The sequence below is a fragment of the Podarcis muralis genome, chromosome W (assembly GCF_964188315.1).
Source record: "Podarcis muralis chromosome W, rPodMur119.hap1.1, whole genome shotgun sequence".
Lineage (NCBI taxonomy): Eukaryota > Metazoa > Chordata > Lepidosauria > Squamata > Lacertidae > Podarcis > Podarcis muralis.
Window position 1 is genome coordinate 26700723 of NC_135674.1, and position 27654 is coordinate 26728376.

At 46.5% G+C, this 27654-nt stretch overlaps 1 protein-coding gene across 1 annotated transcript in view; it reads right to left on the reverse strand.

Moving 5' to 3' along the window:
- Positions 1 to 22546: 22546 nt before the first annotated feature.
- LOC144326338 (uncharacterized) overlaps positions 22547 to 27654 on the reverse strand; it is a 28065-nt gene continuing 22957 nt past the window's right edge. Inside the window, exons 3-4 of the mRNA XM_077922874.1 lie at positions 23188 to 24153; positions 22547 to 23121 (exon numbers count right to left, since the gene is read on the reverse strand). Coding sequence (XP_077779000.1) covers positions 22547 to 23121; positions 23188 to 24153 — 1541 coding nt within the window. The remainder of the gene's footprint in view (positions 23122 to 23187; positions 24154 to 27654) is intronic.

Sequence of the window (27654 nt, forward strand, 5' to 3'; positions counted from 1 at the left end):
CGTTGCCCTCCCTCTAGACCATCATGTACAGGGGTGCAACCAGTCTGGACTTGATAACCGAGAGACTACAAATACTAAAAACAACAAAAGCGAAAGTAGGGACCTGATCCTACAAAGTACTCAAGTAGCTCTGGATATATATCCTTTTAATGGTATGCTGCCTTACTGGAAATCAATCGACAGTGTGAAGAGAAACTTTAAGCTTTTACTAAATATCCATTGCAACACTCTGATCGCGATAAACTTGCTTTGCACGGACCCCCAGCACACTAGACTCATGCTGACATTTTCTGACTCAGCTACCCCTAAAATGCTACTGAAATATAGGGCCATTTTACAGGACTATAATATTGTTTTGAGGCGTGTTTTTAAAGACACAGAACGAAAACAACTACTGCCAAACTTGTCGTATAGCCGGACCGACCCCAAGCAATCAGCACCCTCTCTGCCGAAGGGCTTTCGCCATAGGGCCATGATTCATTCGGATCAAAGATGAATATGTGCGGTGAACCCAGCTGCAACATTCACTTGGAGAGGAAAACAGCAGACCAAAAAGGTCAAACACACAAAGAACGCCAGCCCAATCTAGATAATTCAAAGATAGGACTCTCTATTACGCCTTTGGCAGATCCAGAATTTCACCACCCTCTATCCCAACTGGAATCTGATCAGCCAATGCCAAGTGACGACCCTCCCAAGGGAAATGGGACACATAGAAAGCCAGAGACAGATTTAATTATCTTTGACGAAGACCCCCCGATGGCACCAGCAATTCAAATAACACCGTCGATGCCGGGAAATCAGGAAAATGCTGCAAATCAACCCCGAGAACAACAACACCGTGCATATCCTAAGAACGGTTGCATCATTACCGAACCAGTGGGAGAGCTGATAACAATTTCCCCACCACAATGAAGCCAAGCCAGTTATGGAACGAGCAGCTTTAACATTATCTCATGGAACATAGCAGGTTGGGCTAACAAACTTGGGGACGAGCCATTTCGTGAATATATAACGGGTTTTGACATAATAATGCTGCAGGAAACTTGGGCAACTAATAACATAGCTCTCGACGGTTACGACGTCTATGAAATCAAGGCCTCTAAACCGCTTGGAAGGGGACGACCGAGGGGGGGCCTAGTAACTCTGGTTTCCACTCAATCGGCATCACAAGTTATTGAGTGCTCAGTTTTCGAGCAGCTGGCACTGGGGATCACCTTGCATATGGAATCCAAGAGTATTATTCTTGTTTCAGCGTATATTCCACCATATACAGTGCAAACACAGATAGAGAGCACGTGGCGTAAATTCCATAGTTTCCTTTATTCCCTACAAATTAGGTACCCTGGCTCGCCATTTTACCTAATGGGAGATATGAATGCCAGAATAGGCTCAAATGATGATAGCCTGGAAATAAAATTCCCAATATTAAGAGATCTAAAGGAAAATAGCGCCCTCTTGCTAAACCCACCCCCACGTAGACATTCGAAAGATTGCCAAATCAACTATGCTGGATTCTGCCTGGTTTTTTTACAAATAAGTCTTGATCTGATCATTGCTAATGGGGCATTCCCCGGGGACAGAGAAGGCGAGTACACATTCATAAATACAAATGGAGCCAGCACAGTAGACTACTGTCTCACTAACAGACAGGCCTTTGAATCAATTAAAAAATTCACCATAGATAATAGGACTGAAAGTGACCACTTACCTCTTATCATCTCCACTACTGGCCAAAATTCAATTCAGCACTCTCACACAGAACATGAGGATATAGACAAAGCAAATGAGCCAGCATTGCGTAGGAAAAAATGGACACCTGAGATAGCAATTGCAGTTGAGAATAGATTGAATTCACAAACTGCAATTAAGTTAAGATCAATTATAATAAACAATTTATCAATAGACTCCTCCCTGACAGCTTATGAAAATCTCATTGAGTCCTTGCAGGATGTGGTCTCGGTTAACATAAACTTAGCCGGCAAGCCACGCACTGCTAAAGGGCGCAGTTGGTTTGACCAAGAGTGCCACACAAAGAAGGAAGCCTTAAGGAACGCCTATTTGGCCTATAGAAACGCTGGATTAAGCTACTTACCTCAATCTTATTTCAAAATCAAAAAAGAGTATAAAGCCCTTTTGGCCTCAAAAAAAAGGCAGTCCGAACAAAATTCCTGGTCCCTACTATTGAATGCCTCACTAAACAATGAAACTAAACTCTTTTGGCAACTGGTCTCCAACTCAATGAAAAATAGTTCCTCAGCCCCCAGCTGTGTCATTCCAGCTCAGGTTTGGGAGAACCACTTCAGAAATATATTTATGGAAAATCCAAACCTCCCTTCCAGCTTACAGGAGGATGACAGGGCAGAATTGTCACTGCTCCCTAATTGGAGGCCGGTTACTGTGGAGGAAGTCCATACATTAATTGGGAATCTGAAGAGTGGAAAGGCTCCGGGGAAAGACTTTATCCCAGCTGAGTTGATTACATCAAACCAGCACTGGTGGGCTCCGCTTCTGGCAGCACTCTTTACGGTAGTAAATAACTCGGGTAAGGTACCATATAGCTGGAAACATGCTATAGTAGTTCCAATCTTTAAGAGAGGCCACCCAAATGTACCTTCCAATTATAGGCCTATTAGCCTGCTCTCAGTAATTGGGAAACTGTATGCCCATTTCCTCAGTAGCAAACTGACAACTTTTCTAAATGAACATAATATACTATCTGAAGCCCAGGCAGCTTTTCGTGAGAATCATTCAACAACAGACCACTGTCTAATGCTGTCCTTCCTAGCTGAGAAGTATACCAGACATCTACAGGGTAAACTCTTTGTGGCCTTTATGGACCTGAAATCAGCATTTGACTCCATCCCCAGATCCCAGCTATGGTCCAAATTGAGTCTGATTTTGCAGGACAAACGACTTCTCTTTCTTATAAAAGCCCTGTACAATGGAACCAAACTGCAGGTCCGATGCGGTCGACAGGGACAGCTATCGAACAGCATCGAGATGACTAGGGGGGTGAGACAGGGTTGTATTTTGGCCCCCACATTGTTTTGTCTATTCTTAAATGACCTAGAAGAGAACTTAATGGACCCAGATGGACACATTCCAAAAATAGGAATGAGAAGGACCCCTCTGCTGTTGTATGCTGATGACGCAGCCATCATCTCGCGTTCCAGGCCGGGCTTGAATTATCTGTTGAGGAAATTTTCTGATTACTGTTCTGGAAATGGTTTATCCATTAATTATGAAAAATCTAAAATCTTAGTCTTCGAAAGAAGATTCTCCCAGTCTAAATGGGTGCTGGATGAAAACCAGAGGCTTTTCTCCTGGGCATGGTGGGCCAATTGGTGCCAAGGAAGGACAGAACTTTTTTCATGTATGCTACCACAGCAGCAAGAATTCTTCTGGCAAAGTATTGGAAGACGCAGCAGCTACCCACTCTGGAAGAATGGCAAGCGAAGGTGATTGACTACATGGGAATGGCAGAGATGACCGGCAGAATCCGTGACCAGGGGAGTGAGACAGTGGAAGAAGATTGGAAGAAATTTAAAATATACCTTAAAAATTGTTGTAACATTGAGGAGTGCTGAGATGTTATGGTGTTAAGAAACAGAGAATTGCAGCTGTAAATCATAAATTTAAGGGAATTATAAAGAAGATGAGTTAATTAATTAAATGGAGGGTTGCTGTCAAAAGGGAAAAATAAGGATGCAGAAAAAGGGAGGTATGGGGAAGTCCGGGAAATAAGGTGAAGGAATATGAGTTTATGAAATTATACATGTTTATTTGTTTGTATGTTTTGTTTTGTTTTATTGTTTGTTTTTATTACATGTCTGGAAAATTAATAAAAATTATTTAAAAAAAAAATAAAATAAATGGGTGCTGGATGACCATAACCTTGAACAGGTAAAATACTTCAGTTACCTAGGGCTCACATTCCATCATACAGGATCTTGGAAGCACCATTGGCAAACCTCCCTTCAAAAGGCGGAGATTACAAAGCTAGCCATACATAGATTCTTCTTCACAAAGGGCGGCAAATATGTTCCAGCAGCCTTAAGGGTTTTCAACGCAAAGCCCGTTTCCCAACTCCTGTATGCAGCAAATGTCTGGCATAATGGGGACCTGCCAAAGCTAGATGGCTTTCAGGCAAAATTTATACGATCTCTGCTGCAGGTACCTAACTGCGTCCCCAACTCCGTACTTCTGTTGGAAGCTGGTGAATGCCCAATTTCAGCTAGAGCGTGGTGGGCTGCCCTAAGACATTGGCTCAGGATTTCAGTGTTTAATCTAGGGAAGGGTCTGTACCAACATTTGACCAATGAGGAATTTGTCAGCAAATGGCAGAAAACCATGGCTAAAAAAGCCACCTCTATTGGTCTGTCTCCCCCCCAACTGTATTACCTGGGCTATGAAGGCGCCCAAAAGGTTTTAAAGCAAAGATTATGGGACAATGCACACAGTGACTTGCGATCTCGGTCACACGCAGTCTGTAGTCCACTGGCAGCAGGAGTTCAATATGGGTATGTCTTTGAGTTAACATCTTACATCAAAAACCTGACAGTACCTAACTATCGAAGGCTTTTCACCAAGGCCAGACTGAATGTCTTCCCCTCTGCAGTGCTGGATGGTAGGTTGAGAGGAGTTCCCTACCAGGACAGACTTTGCTCGTGTGCTCAAGACATCGATTCCATAAATCATATTTTGTTACATTGTGCGAAGTATGAGCAGGCCAGGGCTGAACTGATACTACCCTTGCTGGTGCCTTTCCCGGGAAAGTCAGAGGCTCACTATGTCAGGTTCCTACTGGAAGACCGGACAAAAGCTAGAACGTTGGCAGTGGCAAAGTTTTTATCGGTGGTTGCAAGAACAAATGAGCCCTATATTCCAAACAAAGTGCTTGATTAACCTGGAGGTAGGCTGTATGAACTCTGTATTGATTTGTAATGTTTTGTTGGTCTCTGGACCGTAATAAAGATTGTTGTTGTTGCATATCTGTGGTACGATAAGGTAAAAGAACATAAAGCGTTTAAAAATCATATTGTTAGGAAAGCATTGTTTAATGTTTGGATAAGATATAAGAATTTGCTAGAAAAGAAAACCCCAAGATGGTTGTCACCAATGGAAGCGAAGGCACAGAAAAAACTCAATATGGAGGCCAAATGGCCGAAATATTGGGAAATTCTGGAACAAGATGGGGACAGAATAAAATTGCAGAGCTTTGAAAAATAGAAAAATAAAGTGCGAGATTGGCTCCATTATTACCAAATAATGGAGGCATACAAATTGGACAAAAAAGTTGGTTTCCAGGTGGAAAAATCAAAATTGGAAACAGAATTGTTAGATCCAAAAACTAAGAATTTGTCCAGAATGTATAACTTGCTGTTGAGATGGAACACTCAGGATGAAACGGTGAAATCAGCTATGATTAAGTGGGCACAAGATGTTGGACATAACATAATGATGGCTGACTGGGAACAGTTATGGACCACAGGTATGAAATTTACGGCATGTAATGCCCTAAGAGAAAATTTAATGAAAATGATTTATAGGTGGTACATGACACCAGTTAAGCTTGAAAAAATCTACCATTTGCCCGATAATAAATGTTGGAAATGTAAGGAGATTGAAGGTACATTCTTTCACCTGTGGAAGAAGACTGGAAAAAGTTTAAAGACTATTTACAGAAATATTGTAAAATTAATGAATGTTAGAAGAACGTTGGAATGAAGAGATATGGCTTCAGTAGAAAGGTTATAAGGAATTAAGTACAAATAGATTAATAGAGTATTAAAGGAAAAATAAGGTTAAAATTTGTTAAGATAATTATAGGACAGAAAACAGGGGAAGATGGAAAGGAATTGCTGAAATAATTAATAGAAGTGAAATACAAAAAGGGAGGTGTGAGGAGGTCGTGGAAATATGTGAATATTTTTCCTTTTTTTGATGTGTTTTTAAATTGTTTTTGTTTTGTCTTGTTAGTTTAATGTTTTTAGTGTTAGGTAGTGTCTTTGTATTGTAATGTATTGTTTTTTTGTGTGTTTTTTTTGTAAGTGTTTAAATTGTTGTAAAAGTAATAAATATTATTTTTTTAAAAAACCAGTCTTTGCTTTCTTTGAGTGAATATGCATGCACACCCCAAAAATACGAAACGCTTTGAAATAAGCCCAAAGAAAGCTTATTCGTGTTCTTTCTCCCCCCCAATAATTTTTATTAAGTTTTATACAATTATAACACATACTGCAACAAACATTACAAAACCAAACAACAAACCAAAACAAAAAGAAAAAAGAAAAAAAAGAAAAAAAACCCACATCTATAAAAAATAACAGCAAACAAATAAACAACACAAACAAACTTAATTATTTAAAAACCCAACCTTATAAACATGTTACTATGCCACTCCAACAACAATTTATGAATTTTAGACATATTCTTAACTTTGGTATCTAACAACTCCGTTTCCAGTTTGGTTTTTTCTGTTGCAAAACCATTTCTCTTATCAATCTTAAATAATTCATTAATTTGATAATATTGAAGCCAATTCACTTTATCTTTTATTTGTTCAAACGGTTTTAATTTAAAACCTTCATAATCCCCGAACAGTAAATCTGAATATCTCAACCATTTATTTTCCATATTTAACTTTTTTGGGACCTGTGCTTCCATTGGCGAAATCCATTTGGGTGTTTTTTGTACTAAGAGATCCTTATATCTACTCCATAAAACTTTTCTAATTATATGATTCTTGAAACCACTATGATCTTATCATACCTGTCAGAGACTGCCTCCCGGTCTCAGCTCACAGAAGACCAACGCTAGCCATTAGAACTGTACAAAAGTCTTTATTGACATTTAGTTTCCATTTTCAAGCACTAGCGTGCGTCTCTACGTCTAGACCCTAGACCAGCGAAGCCTCGTCTGAGTCTCCGCCCCCTGTACACCAGCTTAAGACTCTAGCCTTACTCCACCTTCTACGTTTCTCCTTCCTCCTCTGGGTCCTACTACCCCCCGGGGTGCCTTCCTTCCTGGATGCCTCGGAAGCGGACCCTTCGGACTCCTCCCCTTCTCTCCGGCGGGCTTTGGGACCCGGCTCTCTCTCCGGACTGCCCATTGCGCCCCCCTCCTGTACATTTGAACTTGGCACGCGCGCGCTGCCCCTGACCTTCCTTTTGACCGTTACCTCGCTCTCTGATGCAGGCGTGGCTAACCCTGACTCCTGTCCTTCCGCTGACGGAAGGCTGCCTGCTGCCGATGTTTGGGACTCCTCCCCCTTACTGCTCTCCGGTGGGGAAGCTGGTCCCGATTTCCAGCTGCTGCTCTCTGAGTCCCCTCTGGCCCCTCCTTCCTGGGGTGTTCCCTCTGGCAACCCCCTGGCTCTGACCACTGGGGCCCCTTTCTGTGAATCCTCTGATTCACTGGAGAGACTTAGAGACCTCGGATGGCTACCCTCGCTGACTTCTCCCTCAGATTCCTCTCCCTCGGTCTCTACTTCCTCCCTTTCCTGTCCCTCTGCTCCTGAACCCCTGACATCCATCCCCCCCTCGAAGCCCCCCCTTCCCCCCTCCCCTCCTTCCGGTGCGGGTACTGGGTGCTCCGTCGTAGCGGGGGTGCTTGCAGGATACAGTTCGTCCCCCATGTACTCGTCAACGTCGCTCTCCTCTGCTTCCATCTCTCTGTCTTCGTGCTCGAACCCCACGTTGTCCCCCAACACGTCCATGTCCGTCTCGCCCCTCTCCCCCTCTTCGGGTGGTCCCATCCAAGGACCCCTCAGCCACTTCCTGCGCCACTGCTCCTCTGGTTGATCGTCCCACCAATACGAGTGGTCTGAGGCAGACCCCGGTGGCGAACCCACCTGGGAGCTGGGGACTGGTGCCTGTTCCTCGTCCGAGTCGAACCCCAGGAATGTGCTGGCTGAAAGAGTGGGTGTGAAAAGCCAGTCGTCGAAATACTCTGCTGGCATGGGCCTGTGCGGGAAGAGGGCATGAAACTCCTCTTTGAGCAGCGGTTCCTCCAAGGCATAGTCCGGTACCCAGCTGTTGGCACTGGCCGGGGTACCCTCTCTGGCTAGGAAATATTCTACTCCCTCTTCCCCCCATCTGGAGTCCAAAATCTCTGTGACCTCATTGATGTGTCCCCTCCTAGGCGACCCCCTCACTCTGGGCCCTTCACTGCTCTGGTCTGGTGCTGTGTCTGGCTCCTGAAACCTATGAGGTGCTTTGTAGGGCGTGAGCACCGATCTATGGAACACCGGATGCATTCTGGAACCCTCCGGAAGAGCCAACCGGAAGGCCACTGGATTGACCTGCGCCTGGACTTGGTAAGGTCCTAGCTGCTTATGTCCTAGCTTCTTCTTAGCTAATGATCTGGTCGGCACTGCTTGCGCTGCTAACCAGACCCAGTCACCCACCTGTATGTCTTCCCCAACTCTTCTGTGTCTGTCGGCCTGCACCTTGTATGCGTGCTTTGCTAGTTCTAACTGCCTCCTGAGCTGTTCGTGGACCTCCTGCAACTCCGACGCTAAGGCTTCCGCTGCCTGTGGCTCCCCCTCCCCCACTCTCTCTAAACCCGGGAAGGTTCTGGGATGCCTCCCGTTGTTGGCGAAGAACGGCGTCACCCCCGTCGACACGTGCTTCGTATTGTTGTAAGCGAACTCGGCGAGCGGCAGGTAGTCCACCCATGTCGTGGGCTGCTGGTTGGCGTAGCATCTTAGGTACTGCTGCATGACGGCGTTGACCCTCTCCGCTTGTCCGTTGGTCTGTGGGTGTCTCGCCGACGCCAAATTGACTTTGACGTTCAGAATGCCCATCAGCTTCTGCCAGAAGTTCGAGATGAACTGTCGCCCCCGGTCGGAGAGAATAGACCGTGGCAGACCGTGGACTTTGAACACGTGGTCTATGAACAGTTTGGCGGTCTGCTCTGCCGTGGCTACCTTCGCACACGGAATGAAGTGTGCCATCTTAGTAAACATGTCCACCACCACTAGCACTGCTGTCTTTCCCCTCGAGCTGGGCAGATCCGTGACGAAGTCCAGGGCCACCCTCTCCCACGGTTCAGACGGTGTCTGCAGCGGTTCCAGCAGTCCCGCCGGCGGTCTGTGAACTGACTTGGCCCTTTGGCAGGTGTCACATCTCGAGACGTAATCCGCTACTTCCCCCCGCATCTTGGGCCACCAAAAGTCTCTGGCTACGAGTTCGACAGTCTTTTCTTTGCCAAAGTGCCCTGCGGTGGGAGCGTCGTGTAGCTGCTGCAGGACCCTTGCGCGGAGGTCGTCTCCCGGCACGTAGAGTGCTCCCTTGTGGAGGAGCAACCCATCGCGAATCTGGAACTCGTCGGCCCTCGCTGTGCCCCTGTGCACCTCCTCCATCTTGGCCCGTGCGAAGGGGTCTTCCCGCAGCGCGCGACGTACGGCGTCCAGGTCCACGGTTGCCGATGCGCATGCCCACGCTTCCGGTGCGAAAATGTGCTTGGCCGCCGACGGTGCCGCCGACGGTGCCGCCTCCTCCAGGTATTGCGGCTTTCTGGACAATGCATCCGCCATCACGTTGTTGTCGCCTGGGATGTACTCTATCTTGAAGTCGAAGTCCGCGAAGAACTCTGCCCATCTAATGTGTCTCTGGTTGAGGAACCTAGCCGTGCGCCAGTACTCCAGATTCTTGTGGTCCGTGTGGACCTGCACTGTATGTCTGGCTCCGATGAGGAAGTGCCTCCATGCCTTGAATGCTGCATGTATGGCTAGCAACTCCCTGTCCCAGATAGTGTAATTCTGCTCCGACTTGCTGAGCTTCCTCGAGTAGAAGGCGCACGGCCTCCAGTCCCCCTGCTGGTCTTGTTGCAACAGGACAGCTCCCACGGCTCTGTCTGAGGCGTCTGTCTCCACCCTCATGGGTCTGCTGGGATTCACATGCAGCAGCTGCTCTTCGGACGCGAAGAGACGCTTGAGTTTCTTAAAGGACTGCTCCGCTTGCTCCGTCCAGATGAATTTCTTCTTCTTGGAGCTGAGCGTGTCGGTGATGGCCGCTGTCTGCATGGCAAATCCCTTGATGAACTTGCGGTAAAAGTTGGCAAAGCCGACAAACCGCTGGACTTCCTTCCGATTGCGTGGGCTTTTCCAGTCCAAAACTGCGCGAACCTTGGCGCTGTCCATGGCGAGCCCCTTGTCCGACAACTTGTAGCCCAGGAAATCCACCTCCGTCACGTCGAACTGGCACTTCTCCAGTTTGGCGTACAGCCTGTGCTCCTTCAGTCTCTGCAGAACTTCCCTGACATCCCTCTCGTGCGCCTCTCGCGATTCTGAAAAAATCAGGATGTCGTCCAGGAAGCATACGCACTTCTTGTAAAGGAGCCCCGCCAGCACGTGATGCATAAAGGCTTGGAAAGTGTGAGAGCCATTTTGTAATCCGAAGGGCATAACTCTGTATTCGTAGGTGCCCAGTGGCGTGAACATGGCCGTCTTCCACTCGTCGCCGTCGCGCATGCGAATCAGGTTGTACGCGCCACGTAGATCCAGCTTGGTGAAAACGCGTCCTTTCCGCACCGTCGCGAGCAGGTCGTCTATCTTGGGCATGGGGAAAGCTGAGGGCTTGGTTTTCGAATTCAAGATTCTGAAGTCCACCACCAGCCTCCGTTGGGGCGTGTCCCGCTTCTTCACAAAGAATACGGGACTGCCTCCCACCGCTTTCGACTCCCGGATGAACCCACGCTTCAAATTGTGATCTATGAACTCCCTGAGTTCTTGCAGTTCATCCTCAGACATGGAGTACAGTTTCCCAGTTGGCAGCGTCGCCCCCGGCAGGAGGTCAATCTTGCAATCATAGGGTCTGTGAGGGGGTAGCTTGTCCGCCTCCTTCTCGCAGAATACCTCCAAAAACTCCGCATACTTGTGGGGTACTGCTTGCAGCGTGCCCAACTGTAACTGCGGGTCCTCCTCTTCCCCTTCCGGGCTGGGTATAATGCAGTGTTCTGCACAGTAGGAGGAGCCAAAAGTCAGTTGGCGCTGGTACCAAGCCAATGCTGGGCTGTGTCTGTGCAGCCAACTCATGCCTAATACTATAGGCGTGTCGGACAGTTGGGTGACATTGAAACTGATGACTTCCCGGTGATTCCCAATTTGCATCACCATAGGCGGCGTCTGCTGCACCACCTGCCCCCCTAGCAGTTCCCTGCCATCCACCGTGACAACCTTCAGGGGCAGTGTGGCTGGCAGTAATGCTACGTTGTGTTGTTGAATGAACTCCAATCCTATAAAGTCTGCGTTACTGCCAGAGTCAATTGTAATAGGCACTTCTAAGGTGAGTCCATTGGGCAGCTGAAGCGATGCGGTTAGCTGCACCACTGGTTTGGGCGGGAGGGGGTCTGTGGGCTGCAAAATCTCTGGGGACTTCCTCACTGACTCGTCTGGCTGGGCCCCAGTGCCTCCTCTTCCAGCCAGACTTGGTCGTTTCCCTGCTGTGGTGCTCTCTGCTGAGTTGTTTCCAATACTGTCACTGAAGCTGCAGTGTGCTTGAAAATCCTCTGGGGACACTCTTTCGCCATGTGCTCTGCACTCTCACATATATAACACTTCCTGTTCCTTCTAGGCAGCTTCGATTTTACTGCTCCCGGCGTTAAGGCTCTGGTAGCTGAGTGAGCCCTAGCACCGCCAATCTCCATCTGCTCCTCGCCCCCTCCCTGTGGAGGCGTGGACTGCGCACGCGCTGCCTCTCTGGGCAAGAGGGAGGGCACTCTCGCTGGTGAGCGTCCCCAACGCCCTTCTTCTTTGCTCCACTGGCGTTCTTTCTGCCTCACCCCAATAGACAACGCTCTTTCAACCACTTGTTGAGTGGTTGTGGGTCTCTCTCCCCTTGCCATCTCATCCTTGATCTGTGCATTCAGACCCTCCCAAAAAAGGTCTCTAACCGGCGGAGAATCCTTATCCCAATTCAGCGCGTTGACCAATGCAAAAAACCGGGAATGATACTGCCTTACGCTGGCTTTCCCTTGTCTTAGCCCAAATATGTCCCTCCGGGCAATGTCAAGGTCTATTTTGGATAAGAAACAGGAGTCCATCGCCTTAATGAACGCATCTGCGCTTTGGAGCGCTGGATCCTTATCCCTCCACAGGTTGCGCAGCCATGCTTTCGCGTCCCCATGCAAATGAGACAAAATAAACCCCACTTTCTCCCGCTCATCTCTAAAGTCTCTTTCCAGCAGCTGCAGCGCAAACAGCACATCTGCTCGGAAATTGGGGTACTGCTGCAAATTCCCATCAAAATGAGATACAATGCTGCCTCCTCTCTTCCCCAAACCGATCCCCTCGGATCTGGGTACTGGGATCCCCTGCTTTACAAGCCCTTCCAACCTGGCTTGAAGATCTCTGCAGGCAGCTGCCGCTTCTTCCTCTCTCTTCCTGGAAGCGATTATTTCAGCGTTGAGTAGTGTCACCGCTTCTTGCAGGGAAGCTATTTTCTGTTCTGTAGTCATCTTGCCTGACTCTTGTGAGCTCGCAAGGCACCAGTCTTCTACCCTCCCTGCCTCGCTTCCTTAGCGATGCTTGAGGCGAAGAAAACCGATGATACTGGAGACGAGGCTTACTGTCAGAGACTGCCTCCCGGTCTCAGCTCACAGAAGACCAACGCTAGCCATTAGAACTGTACAAAAGTCTTTATTGGCATTTAGTTTCCATTTCCAAACACTAGCGTGCGTCTCTACGTCTAAACCCTAGACCAGCGAAGCCTCGTCTGAGTCTCCGCCCCCTGTACACCAGCTTAAGACTCTAGCCTTACTCCACCTTCTACGTTTCTCCTTCCTCCTCTGGGTCCTACTACCCCCCGGGGTGCCTTCCTTCCTGGATGCCTCGGAAGCGGACCCTTCGGACTCCTCCCCTTCTCTCCGGCGGGCTTTGGGACCCGGCTCTCTCTCCGGACTGCCCATTGCGCCCCCCTCCTGTACATTTGAACTTGGCGCGCGCGCGCTGCCCCTGACCTTCCTTTTGACCGTTACCTCGCTCTCTGATGCAGGCGTGGCTAACCCTGACTCCTGTCCTTCCGCTGACGGAAGGCTGCCTGCTGCCGATGTTTGGGACTCCTCCCCCTTACTGCTCTCCGGTGGGGGAGCTGGTCCCGATTTCCAGCTGCTGCTCTCTGAGTCCCCTCTGGCCCCTCCTTCCTGGGGTGTTCCCTCTGGCAACCCCCTGGCTCTGACCACTGGGGCCCCTTTCTGTGAATCCTCTGATTCACTGGAGAGACTTAGAGACCTCGGATGGCTACCCTCGCTGACTTCTCCCTCAGATTCCTCTCCCTCGGTCTCTACTTCCTCCCTTTCCTGTCCCTCTGCTCCTGAACCCCTGACAATACCATAAATATGCATGGCATCCAAATCGATTATCCAATCCCTCCAAATCCAAAACATCTTCATTATCTAATTGAATCCAATCCTTAATCCAGCAAAAGGCAGCAGCTTCAAAATATATCTTCAAATCTGGCAGGGAGAAACCCCCTCTTTCTTTTACATCTGTAAGTAATTTATATTTAATTCTGGGTTTTTTCCCCTGCCAGAAAAATTTAGACAGTGCCTTCTGCCATTCTTTAAAACATCTAACATTATCAATAATTGGTAAGGTTTGAAACAAAAACAACATCTTCGGCAATACATTCATCTTAACCACCGATATTCAGACCATAAATGAAAATTTTAAATTTGACCATATCTCAAGATCTCTTTTGATTTCATTCCATAATTTTACATAATTGTCTTTATCCGTGTTCTTTCTATGCATATTGACACAAAAAACAAGTGTTTTGCTTTCTTTGGGTTTATTTCACTTCATTTTGCTTTTTTTTTTAGTGAATATGCATGCACTCCCCAAAAATAGAAAACGAAGTGAAATAAGCCCAAAGGAAGTTTGTCTTCTTCCTATACATATTCAACCACAAAACACATGCTTTTCTTTTTTTCGGTTTATTTCACTTCCTTTTGCATTTTTTGTGTGAATATGTATGCACACCCAAAAACCACGCAACACAGTGAAATAAGCCCAAAATAAACTTATTCTGCTGCATTTCAATGTTTGCATATTTTCTGACCTAGTTGTAAAGTACCTTGAGATTCCCCCATAACAGGTCGCAAGTAAATACTCTAAAAATAATAACTCCCCCCCCCATCATGTCACAAAGTCAGTTGACACAGAGCCTAAAATAATGCCAATGAGCTCTTCTACCTGGAAGTACAACATCAGCCCTTAAACACATTAGCATGATGTGCAGTTGTCACACGGCTACGAGCCCATTTCTCATAGGCCATTAATGCAGGTCTGAATAGTGCTCCTTTGGAAACTCCCACCCTCCATGTAGAAAAACAGCATCTGCCCCTGAAATCCTTTCATTTTAAAGTGTATGAATTACAGATAGCTATAACACTGTCTCCTTGGCTATTTGGCTCATGTGTCTCATAGAACAAACTCAGTGGACGAAAACAGCCTTGCCAGGAATGTGAGCCGACTTTAATCCAGCCTGCCCTGAAATATCTCAGAAGTGAAGCGGGAGAAAGTGTTGGGATACTGCCAGGGAGATAACGTCCATCTGAGCCCCCAAGCCGGCTGCCGGACGATCCATCGACCTCCCGTAGACACGCAGCCACGCAGTATCAGCAATTAGCGACACGAAGCCTCAGAAATAGCTTGCCACATTCTTAGGCTGGTGCACACTCTTTCAGCAGACTTCACACAGCAAAAGATGCACAGCAGGAGAGCATATTTACAGTTTATTCAACGTTGGTCAGAACAAAGGAAAGACATGACCGCCTGCTACAGCGTTCAGGCACGAAGAAGAAACGAAAGCAACTGAAAACATAAACATCCTGTGCAACAGGAAATACACAGACTCTGTGACTCACAGCCTGCTCCCTTTTAAGGTGGAACGGAAATATCCTAACATCCTCCCCCTTTCCGTGTAACCTGTAGTACTTGTGGTTCAACCCAATTGCAACCTTTGTACGTAAACCTTAAGTTGTTCTCTGTTAACAACCTTAGACAACAGATCAGCAGGAATTACGTTTACCGTGAACATTCTCCAACCAAGCACAGAATGCCTTTAACCTAGGAAACGCTTGCGATTTCTGCTCGAGCATAAACACATGAATGTACCTAGAAAAAGAATCAATTAGAACCATGAAGTACCTTGCTCCTCCCAAAGAGGGCGCAAGAGGACCAACCAGGTCTGCGTGCACTAGCTGGTAAGGTTTGGAAGCCTGCCTGCTAGACTCCTTGCCTTTTGGAGCAACCTTCACCTTGTTCTCTGCACAAGATACACATTTCATGTGAAATTTACAGGGTTTGATGTTCAAACCTTCAACCAACCCAGGCATCTTGGCCAGCGCTTGCCAAGAGAGGTGACAAAATCTTCGATGTGCATCATGAATGCATCCTGCATGAAGAACTTTGTTAGTTTGTGCAACACAAGAATCAGCATTAGACACAGCAACAGCATTGTCATCATAAGTTATACATAATAAGCCATCCATAAACTTTGCATGCAAAATGTCCTCTTTGCCTTTCCTGATGACACAGACACTCCTCTTGAAGGAAACCTCAAAACCACGCACAATCAGCTGTGGGACACTGAGCAAATTGTCCGCAGCACCTGGAACAAAAAGTACATCTCTGATGGTAGTGTGCAGACTTGCAAGTTTCACAGTCCCTTTTCCTGCAATTTGCAACGTCCTTCCATCAGCCAGGTGGATCTCACCATCTTGAGGTGTGAAGGAGATAAACAGGTGCTTATCCTTCGACAAATGGCGGCTGGCGCCAGAGTCCACAATAAACCTGGCGTTGGCCTTTGGAGCAGCTTTTCTGGCAAGCAAAACCTTGTTTTCCACTGGCGTGGGCTTTTGCAGCTTGCCCCCCTGCTCCTGGCCATCAGACTTGCCTTTAGCCTTTGGTGAAGCAGTGCCAGCAAACAAAGCCTTGTTTTTCCCTGGCTTGGGCTTTCCACCCCCCTTCTGCTTCGGGCCATCTGCAGGCTTTTTCCTTTGTTTATTTCCAGTCTTTGGACAAAACTTCTGAGTATGACCTTGGTTCACACAGTTCCAGCACTTCACAGCTGCCAACGCTTTGGCTCCCTCTGGAGGCTGGAATGCTGTCCCACATTGCTCCCCCTGAAGCGCACAAGCCGACTCAGCTGCATTTCTCCTATCATATTCGTTTTGCAAAGTCGCCAAGACCTTTGTAGCAGTGAGGTCTTGTGCTGGGAGGGTCGCCAGCTGACTTGCCACAGCATGGTAGCTTTCATCCAGGGAGTCCAGGATGAGAATTGCAAACAGTGACTCAGGCATATTGAAACCTCTCTGAGTCAATTCCTGTCTGAAATGCTGCAAATGTAAAACGTGGGCTCTAAGGTCTTCCCCTGGCTCCAAACGCTTCCTGTGCAGTTTTCTGAAATAAAGCAACACAGACCCAGCCTCTTGTCGGAGATGACAGGCTTTAAGCCCGTCCCACATCTCACGGGCACTGGCCTTGCCAGCCAGGGTGATTAACTCTTCAGGAGCTACTGAGAGCAAAATTATCCCCATGGCTCTCGAATCCTGTGCCTTCCACTCATCTGTCACAGGGGCTGGGGGATTCTCAGAAATGGTATTCTACACTCCAAGCTTTCTCATCTGGCCCTCACAGTACCTTGCCCAGGTCTGATAGTTGTGGCCATTTAGCTTTAGTGGACACGGAGCAGCTTCTGAGGATTGTAAAAGATCCATCTCAGCTATTCACTTGAGCCGTGAGCCCTTTATGCCTTCAAAGACCTCTTATCTCAGCAGCTCATTAATCACGAATTCTCTGGCGGCGCTCCCAGACCAATTAGCCATCTGGAGTTCAGAGACTCTTGCCGCGGCCCACAAAAAAGCCTCATGTGCTTTTGCTTTTGCACATACCTCAGCAGTCTTTCACAGTCTTACTCTCCTGTAAGTGCCGTGAATCTGGGCCCATAACCTGTTGTTGGGATACTGCCAGGGAGATAACGTCCATCTGAGCCCCCAAGCCGGCTGCCGGACGATCCATCGACCTCCCGTAGACACGCAGCCACGCAGTATCAGCAATTAGCGACATGAAGCCTCAGAAATAGCTTGCCACATTCTTAGGCTGGTGCACACTCAGCAGACTTCACACAGCAAAAGATGCACAGCAGGAGAGCATATTTACAGTTTATTCAACGTTGGTCAGAACAAAGAAAAGACATGACCGCCTGCTACAGCGTTCAGGCACGAAGAAGAAACGAAAGCAACTGAAAACATAAACATCCTGTGCAACAGGAAATACGCAGACTCTGTGACTCACAGCCTGCTCCCTTTTAAGGTGGAACGGAAATATCCTAACAGAAAGATGCCCAGTTTATGGCGGTGAGCTGACTTGGTTTTGAGTAGGAGGGTGTGAGCTGCAGGGGACTGGTCTGCTTATGTGAATAGGCTGGACTACAAAATATCTGGCTGCTCTTATATTCTTTTCCTGCAAGACTGCAGTTAGGTTAGTGAGTGGCAGGCTATTGCCTATCTTGTGTATCAGCAGCACTGTAGAGTTAGGCCAGATGGCAAATCCTGATAGTTGGGGTCAGGATGCATATGGAATGGGTTGGGGAAAGAGGGGTGGCCACTTCCAATCTACCAGGAAGCATTTTTCTGCTGGAGAAACAGCTTGCACCAGCAGAGGGAGGCAGCACTCCACAGAAAACCTCTCTGTCATACAAGCAGTCCTCTACAAGGAGATCCTTGGGCTGGGAGGGGGCTGGAAGTGACCATATTCCAGATGAGGGGGAGCATGAAGCCAGGCTCTGGGCTTTTGTTTTGTGTTGGAATAGAGATGTAAATTCACTTCTTTTGTATTCAGGTCAGGACAACAGATCCACACCTGGGAGCTTGATGGCAGCTGAAGGGATCCACGGTGATCCAGGACAAGCTGCACTTGCTGCTCAGGTAAGGCCAGAAGTAGGCTTACCAGGTGTCCCCAGTTGCCAGGACAGTCCCCGGATCCAGCAATCTGTCCCTGGCAGAAATAGGTCCCCGGAATGTCCCCGTATTTAATTAATGTCCCCAGATTTACTTCCTGCGTTGCATGGCACCTGCAGGCTAGGGAAAGAGCTCTTTAGCACCCTGGGGTGGTGCTCCTTCTCAGCAATAGCACTGTCTGCTCATTCCCAACTTCATCAACCAGTGCCTCCGTGCCTTCCCTGTCTCTCCTGATCCCCTCCTATTGTTCTCCCCCCCCCCCATGTTACCTGTGGGGGCGCCTTACCAATACAGTCGTACCTTGGATCCCAAACACCTTGCGACTCGAATGTTTTGGCTCCCGAACGCCACAAACCCGGAAGTGAGTGTTCCGGTTTGTGAATGTTCTTTGGAGCTCAAATGCCCGACGGGGCTTCCGCGGCTTCGGATTGAGTGCAGGAAGCTCCTGCAGCCAATCGGAAGCCGCGCCTTGGTTTCCGAATGTTTTGGAAGTCAAACGGACTTCTGGAATGGATTCCGTTTGACTTCTGAGGTACCTCTGTATATCTTCTCGGAGCAGGGGCAATCCCATTGCCGCCTTCAGTTCTGGTAAAGCTAAGAATTGCTTGTGCAGATCTTGATGCCTTCAAGGCCGAGGCTGTCATCTGATGTGACCCAGTACTCCTATCAGAGAAGCAAATCCTCAAATACAGTCATACCTCTTGTTACGCTCGGTTCAGGTTACGTCTTTTCAGGTTGTGTCCCGCGGCGACCCGGAAGTAACGGAACGGGTTACTTCCAGGTTTCGCTGCTTGCGCATGTGCAGACACTCAGAATGATGTCACGTGCATGCGCAGAAGCGGCAAATCGCGACCCGCACATGTGCAGACGCGGGTTGCATTCTGCTCATGAGGTACCACTGTAGTTGAAATGCCTGGCTTGTTCAATGGCTTGTCCATTTAGGAGCCATTTCTGCTTCCTGGGCTGTGCCCCCAATACTACGGCTTTTGTCTTGGAATAATTTGTATTCAAATCTTTGTTACGACACAGTCTCCCAAAGTTCTTTAGTAATCGCCTCATTCCCACCTGCGTATGTGCTAACAACACCGTATCGTTGGCATGTAGCAAAATGGATACATTATGGGATAAAACTGAAACAGGGAAATATCTGAACATTTGGGTTCCTTTATTGCATCATTTACATAAATGTTAAAAAGCAGAATTTTAAAAAGTATTTAAAAGTGTTTAAAATGATTTAGGAATTACAAGGTTAACTTTTTAAAAAAGATATTAAATAAGTTTTAAAAGCCTGCATGTGTAACTGCTGATGATGTTGTGGGGTGGGGCGGCAGCTGTGGTTGTAAGACTCCCTTAAAACTGATTTACAGTGCTGGCTCTTGGGGATTGAAAGGGCACATAAAAAGGCCTTGCCCCAAATTAAAGAAATACCAACAAACAACCCCAGTCAAACAATAAAAAAAACAAAAAAACAGCCTGTAGCGCTCAGATGAACAAGTCCCACTTAAGTGCAATTTGACCGGAATGACATGCACAGATGCTCCCTTCTTTTTCTGAGTGATAGCAGCTCTTTTGGCTGAGGTGTGGCATGCAGCTGAAACAGTATTTAAGGAAACTCAAGCATTGTGTGTGAAGCTCCAGGATCTTGAAGAGAAACTCCAGCCGTTGCCAGCAACACTCCAGGAGCTGCAAGCCAGAGGTATTTTTGAGAATCCTGTCTTCACATGGCCTTCCCTCCCATTGATGTTGGGTTTCAAGTCCCATCATCCATGATGAGCGCTGGCCATGTTGGCTGGGGCTTAGGGGAGTCTGGAGCACAGTTCAGTGTGCCTTTGTGGGGAGCTGGCAGCCATGCCAGGGTCACCTTCACTGCGTGGAAGGGGTGGCCTCCCCCCCCCCACCCCCACCCCATGCGCAGGAAACCAGAGGCCAGTAGCAGACTGTGCATGTGCCTCTGAAGGGCACAAAGGTTTGCTGCCTCCTTGTGTGCCCATTTTCTTGCCAAAAAGAAAAAAAATACAGCATATGATTGCACATACCAGGCACCAATTTTAATGGTGGTTCTTTGGCTTTTCCTTCAGGTGAGGAACACGAGGAGGAGGAGCAGCAGCAGGAGGAGGAGAAGGAAAAATAAAGAAAATGGGGGGAATATATATTTCCCTTTATATTTCTATTATTAGTTCTATGTATTGCTTCTTTATTTAATAAAATTTATTTTTAAAAGCCTGCAAAGTGGTTTACCAAAACAAAAAACAAAAAAACCACCACAGAGGTAAAATCAAGAAAAATTAACAATCCAGCCCTGATTTCAATCGATGCGGAGAAGGCTTTCGATAAAATCTCATGGGAATTTATGAAAAAACTATTAAAAGAATTGTGTCTAGGTGAAAAATTCCAAAAAGGTATAAATGCAATATATAACCAACAGAAAGCAAAAATTATTATTAATGGAGAGTTTGGAGAAGAAATCAATATCTTTAAAGGTACAAGACAAGGATGCCCCCTATTCCCAATGTTATTTATAATAGTATTAGAGGTTCTATTAAAGAAAATAAGGCAGGACAACCAAATAAGAGGAACAGCAGTTGGTGAAAAAAGATACAAGAGCCTTTGCAGATGATGTTATGATCACAACAGAAAATCCCCTACAATGTACATCTAGAATATTGGACTGTATAAACAAATATGGCAGATTAGCAGGATTCAAATTAAACTATGGGAAAACCAAAATACTAGTGAAAAATAGAAAAAAAGATAAAGTGAAATTACAAGAAATTACAGGATTGGAAATTAAAAAGAAAATAAGGTATCTTGGAATAAATTTAACAACAAACACTATAGATTTAAGTAATGAGAACTATGGGAAAACATGGAATGAAATAAAAAATGATTTGCAAGTATGGGGGAAATTAAAACTTTCCTTACTAGGGAAAATATCGGTAATAAAGATGAACATATTACCAAGGATGATGTTTTTATTTCAAAGTATCCCAATACTAGGAGGAGATAAATGTTTTAATAATTGGAAAAGAGATTTGGCTAAATTCGTGTGGTCAGGGGAAAAACCAAGAATAAAACACAAAATAATGATAGATAAAAAGGAGAGAGGAGGATTTGGCTTCCCTGACATGGAGTTATATCATGATGCAGTGGGTCTGACCTGGCTAAAAGAATGGATCAAATTAGATGACTCGGATGTATTGGATTTAGAGGGAGTAGAGACGAGATTTGGCTGGCATGCCTATCTAATAGATGAAAAGGTCAAAGTACATAAAGGCTTCCTAGGGCATATAGTCAGAAAGTCTATATATAAAATATGGGAGAAATATAAAAGACTCCTAGAACCCAAAACTCATTGGTGGGCATCGCCGGCAGAAATTGTTGCAGTGAAAAAATTTAATATGAAAGAAAATTGGGCTACCTATAAAATTGTATTAAAGGAAGAAAACGGAGAATTGGAATTAAAGGATTATACAGAAATTAAAGCTCATATTAGTGATTGGTTCCAATATGTTCAAATTAAGTATAGATTAGCGAAAGGCAAAAAGTTAGGATTTGAAAAAGAAATATCAAAATTCAATAAATACTTAATACAAGAAAAAAAATATCTAAATTGTATAATCTGATTTTAGAGTGGGAAACAAAGGATGAATTGGTCAAAGCATCAATGATTAAATGGGCGCAAGATATTGGGGAAAATATTATGTTTGAACAATGGGAAAAATTGTGGAAAGAAGATATGAAATTCACTATGTGTTATATATTGAAAGAAAATTACCTCAAAATACAACATAGATGGTATTTAACACCCGAAAGAATAGCAAAAATGAATAAAAATTGTAGCGATGTCTGCTGGCAATGCAACACTGGAAAAGGTACTATGATACATATATGGTGGAATTGTTTAAACATCAAACAATTTTGGGAAACAATATATAACGAAATGAAAAAAATGTTCAGATATTCATTTAGGAAAACACCAGAAGGTTTTCTATTGGGAATAGTACCAGGAAGCCTAAAGGAAGAAGACAAGACCTTATATTTATACGCAACAGTAGCCGCAAGGCTATTGATTGCGAAAAATTGGAAAAGTGGTATTGTACTGACAAAAATAGAGTGGTTTGCCAAATTATTGGAGTACTACAATATTGTGGTTCGAGGACCCAATCCCCACTTAGTGGAATGAAGACACACGGACACGTAATATAAGGTTAATGGGCAAGAAAAAGGCCACAACTTTATTGATTACAGCAAGTGAAAAGGTATTGGCTTAGGCATTGGATCACGTCACTTGACTCCACCCACTCGGACAGGGGTGAGTCTAAAAGGGGGTTTATTCACCAGTAGGTGGAGCCTGTTGATGCTAATCCAACTATAAGCTCTCCCCTGATGTCACCGAGGGTCGTGCCATGGCCCCCCGTCACACAGGCAGCGGACAGGATCCACGACCGCCAGATTCCTTTAACGGAATACCCAAAAACTGAAGGCGTAGGCGATGGCCACACCTAGCCCTTTCACACACCACAAACACATTCCAATGCCTAACCGCCATCTGAGCCCAAAAAGCCCGCCGCCAATACCCTCACAGCTGTAACCAATCCCTGATACTGCTGATGATGCTACCTAACCAAATATCGTTCCCCCGATCTGAAAGATGAACCCCATCATTCCGGAACAAGGCCTGATCGCCAATCCGGATACGGTCACAAGAAATGACTCGGCCATTCATAAAGCGCACCCAGCGGACTACTGCGCGATTTAAGAGTTTCCTGGATTTTTCTATGGCCATAGTGTTCTGCGCACCGCACCAAACTATTCTCTTTAGGAAGGAGGACCAGAACACCGTTGTTCCGGGACACAAGGCAGCAAGCTCATCCAAGTCTCTTTTTATGTTCCACAACAAGTCCGCACTTCTTCTGCTAACGAGGTCATTCTCCCCCAGTTGAAGGATAAGGATGTCAGGGGGGCCAAACGCGGCAACTTTTTCTCTCAGCAATGGCATGAGTTCCTCCCAACGCATGCCTCGCCTTGAAAACCAGGAAACTCGCATTCCAGATGGCAACCCGAGATTAGGGTTGAGGCCGCAGCTAGCTGACCGTACGTGGGCCCAATGAACTATACTGTGGCCGCAGATCCAAACACTCTTTCTGAAGATGTCTAAGGATAAAAGAAAGAAAGGACGGGTAAGTGGAGATAATGTAGCGAAGTTCAGCGCATGCTAACGAATGTAGCCTTTATAAGCATCGGATTTCCAGCGGCTCATTTCTTTAATCCTATCTGCCGGCAGGCCCAAGTGGGCAGCTGTTGTGGCGGCACCGATCCTGAACGAGTGTGCTGCGTAATCCTGGGAAGATAAACCACAGGCGTCTATAGCTTTGCAGAGTACCCTTGTGAATTGGTGCCTCATCAATCGTGACCCATCCTCGTGAACCAGGAGCGGGCCAGGACCTGGCGGTCTGAGGTAAAGGTACTGCCTGGTGTCCTTGACCGGGCATGGGCCCTGCTGCACAGAAGCTGTCAGTTTAACAAGGGAACCCTTCCCAGCCTGATCGGTTTTAGATTGACGTATCCGCACCGTCATGCTAGCTTCGGACATCTGCATGTTCTCCATGAGGAGGCCGCGCGTTGAGCCACTTGCGGTAACCTCGGCTACTACCTCGCCAACCCTAAACACGCCAAAAAAGGAGATAGCATATGCCGCGGAAAAGAGGCGGGCCTCAAACTTGGTCCAGCAGATCGACCTAAGCTTTATGCGTATTTGAGAGAGCAACCCGTAAGAAACTGGCTTACGGCCCTCGGCTCTAGGGGGTTGCAGCCTACCCCAACCTTCAATAGCTCTGCGGATCAGGAAGTCACTGCACAGGTCGGAGGAAAACATGGCTTTACAAAAGAAGCTGATGGCGGCTACGTGTATCTTTAAAGTTTTGGAGGCCCTGCCCAAATCATCAAGGTGGGAGAGGTATTGCAGAACGTCATCAGTGGAGGGTGGCACGTTAGGTGAAAGCCCCGATATCCCTGACCTGAAACCCATGAAATCGCACCACACTTTCTTGTAAGATCTGAGGGTGGAAGGTGCGACAGACGCTAATACTCCCTTAATCACTTTGCGTCTCCAAGGTTCCACAGGTGCTCCGGAAAGGGTTCGGGCAACAGTTGAGCTCCAGGTGCTAGCAATCGGAAGCGAGGCATCTGGAAACGAGACAAGGCATCCGCTATATCGTTATTGACCCCCGGTATAAATGTGGCCGAAAAAATTATGTTATACTCAAGGCACCGGAGGACGAACGACCATAGGAGGGACGACACCCTCTCGGAACGAGATGACTGCCTAGCCAGTATGTTCACCACCCCCTGGTTATCAGTTCTGAAGCACACCCGGCGATTCCGGAACTCCTCCGTCCAAATATGCACGGCCACTACTATGGGAAAAAACTCAAGGGAAGTGAGATCCTGCATGATAGCCTTGCCCTGCCATCCTGCTGGCCACTGCTGAGCGCACCACCAACCTCTAAAGAACAAGCCAAAGCCCAGGGACCCTGCCGCATCTGATTGAACCTGGAAATCTGAGGACAAGTTAAGGACTTCCTGCCAGAAAGATACTCCATTGTAGTGATTCAAAAATGTTATCCAGATCTCTAGATCAGCCTTAACTGACTTAGGAAGTCTGACTCTGTGGTGCGGATGCTTGAGACCGGCTGAAAGCGTGGCCAGGCAGGAGCAGAAGGGGCGTCCCGGGGAAACTACTCTGCAGGCGAAGTTAAAATGACCTAACAGGGATTGTATCTGTCTAAGAGTGACCTTTTTTAACATGAGGGTTTTATGGATTATTTCCAGAAGGGCGTCTATTTTTTCCTTAGGTAAGTGGGATGATTGGGCAATTGTATCCAGTTCCACGCCCAAGTAGGTGAGTCGTGTGGTCGGGCCCTCAGTTTTATCAGCTGCTAAGGGAACACCCAGGTCCTGAGCTAAGGCTGAAAATGCACCAAGAAGGGAGGCACATTCCCTGGTATCGGACTTCCCCACGAGAAGAAAGTCATCAAGATAGTGCGTCACCCCGGAAGAATTTGTTCTAAAACGCAAGGCCCAATCCAAAAACATGCTGAATGTTTTGAAAGCTGAACACGCTACTGAAAAGCCCATTGGCATAGCCTTAACAACATAATACTTCCCTTGGAATTTGAAACCCAGCAACCAAAAGTCATTAGGGTGAACCGGCAAAAGGTGAAAGGCCGATTCTATATCTCACTTCGCTAGCAGTGCTCCGTGACCAAAACCCCTAATAAGTTTTACTGCCTGGCCGAAGGTGGCATATTTAACCGAGCATAACTCTGGTGGAATGGCATCATTTACAGAGCCGCCTTTTGGATAAGAGAGAATGTGGATAAGCCTGAATTCTCCGGGGGTCTTTTTGGGGACGATGCCTAAAGGTGAGATGTGCAAGTTCCAGATAGGTGGGCTATTAAATGGGCCTGCTACCCTCCCTGCACCTACTTCCTTAGCTACCTTCCTCTCCGCTACCTCTGGCCTCTCCCTAACAGACTTTTGATTAGGGGAATCCTTTGCTATTAAAGAATTTGCTACTGGAATTCGAAACCCACTGGAAAATCCCTCCCAAAGATAGGAAGCTGCGTTTTTGTCCGGGTAAAAGGATAGAAGGTCGCGGAGAGGAGCGAGCTTGATCGGGGAAAAGGCTAGCTCCAGAACTACCTTATCTTCTGTTTCCAGCCGCTGGGGCTCCCCTGGAACTGGAGTGGTGGAACCCCCGGCCTCCACAAAAGGGCTGCTTTCCTCCCTTAAAACAAGCTGCAGCTGGGTGAGCCCCGGCGCATCTCTCGCATTCATGAGGGTATTTGCAAGAGTGCCTTTGGCATGACCCTTTGTTAAACTCCCAACATATCTTCCGCTTAATGTCCCTCCGTAGGTCAACCCTGGCCGAACGATAAGAATCAACCTGCTTCTTCTCGACATACGGACCCACAGCTACCGACCAGATGCCGTTTGCAATTTGATCCCAGCGCGCTAACGGAATCCTAGAGGCCTTCCTGCGGAACTTCTTATCATAGCTAATGGCGGCGGCCTCCCCGGAAAGGGCGTATGCCGTACGGATGTGCGACAGGTAAGCCACCAAGTGGACCGCTCGTTTTTTGTTTTTTTTTTAATAAATTTTTTATTGGTTTTCCAAACACAAAATAAACACAAACAATACACAATACACAAACATACAAACATATAAACATGTATAATTTCATAACCTTACTTTCATACACCTTACTTCCCAGACTTCCCCATACCTCCCCTTTTCTGCATCCTTGTTTTACATTTCTTCAGCAACTCCTCCAATTAACTAATTATTCAATTCATTTTCTTTTGAGTTCTTCTCTAACTTATTAATTACAGCTGCAATTCTCTATTTCCCAATTCCTTGACATTTTAACACTCCTCAATTTTACAACAATTTTTAAGATATATTTTGAATTTCTTCCAGTCTTCTTCCACTGTCTCTTTCCCCTGGTCACGGATTCTGCCAGTCATCTCCGCCAGTCCCATATAGTCAATCACCTTCGTCTGCCATTCTTCCAGCGTGGGTAGTTCTTCTGTCTTCCAATACTTTGCTAAAAGAATCCTTGCTGCTGTAGTAGCATACATAAAAAACGTCCTATCCTTCCTTAACACCAATTGGCCAACCATGCCCAGGAGAAAAGCCTCAGGTTTCTTAGGAAAGGTCCTTTTAAGGACTTTCTTAATTTCATTATAGATCATTTCCCAAAAGGCTTTAATCTTCGGGCAGGTCCACCAAAGCTGGTAAAAGGTACCTTCAGCCTCATTACATTTCCAGCATTTATTATTGGGCAAATGATAAATTTTTGCAATCTTGACTGGGGTCATGTACCACCTGTAAATCATTTTCATAATATTTTCTCTTAAGGCATTACATGCCGTAAACTTAACACCGGTGGTCCATAGCTGTTCCCAGTCAGCAAACATAATGTCATGACCGATGTCTTGTGCCCATTTAATGATTGCTGATTTCACCGTTTCATCCTGTGTATTCCATTTCAACAGCAGATTATACATTCTTGACAAATTCTTAGTATTGGGTTCTAACAGTTCTGTTTCTAATTTTGACCTCTCCATCTGGAAGCCAATTTTCCTGTCCTGTTTAAACACCTCCATTATTTGATAGTAATGAAGCCAGTCTCGTACCTTAAACTTCAGTTTTTCATAGCTCTGTAGTTTGACTTTTCCCTCGTCTTGCTCTAAAATTTCCCAATATTTTGGCCATTTAGACTCCATATTAAGTTTTTTCACTTCCTTGGCTTCCATTGGTGATAACCACCTGGGAGTTTTGCTTTCCAATAAGTCTTTATACCGCATCCAAACGTTATATAATGCTTTCCTGACAATATGGTTTTTAAAACCTTTATGAATTTTTACCTTGTCGTACCATATATATGCATGCTGTCAGAGCTGCCTCAGGTCCCAGCTCACAGAGGACCAACACCAGTCCGTTGTTATATAAAATAGTCTTTATTGAAGTTCAGTTTCTCTTTTACAGCCACGGCGCGCAGCTCTACGTCTTAAACCCTAGACCGCTGAAGCTCCGTCTGAGTCTCCTCCCCCCAGACACCAGTTTAAGACCCTAGCCTTGCTCCACCTCTTCCTCTGCTCCCTCCTCCTCTGGGTCCGCTT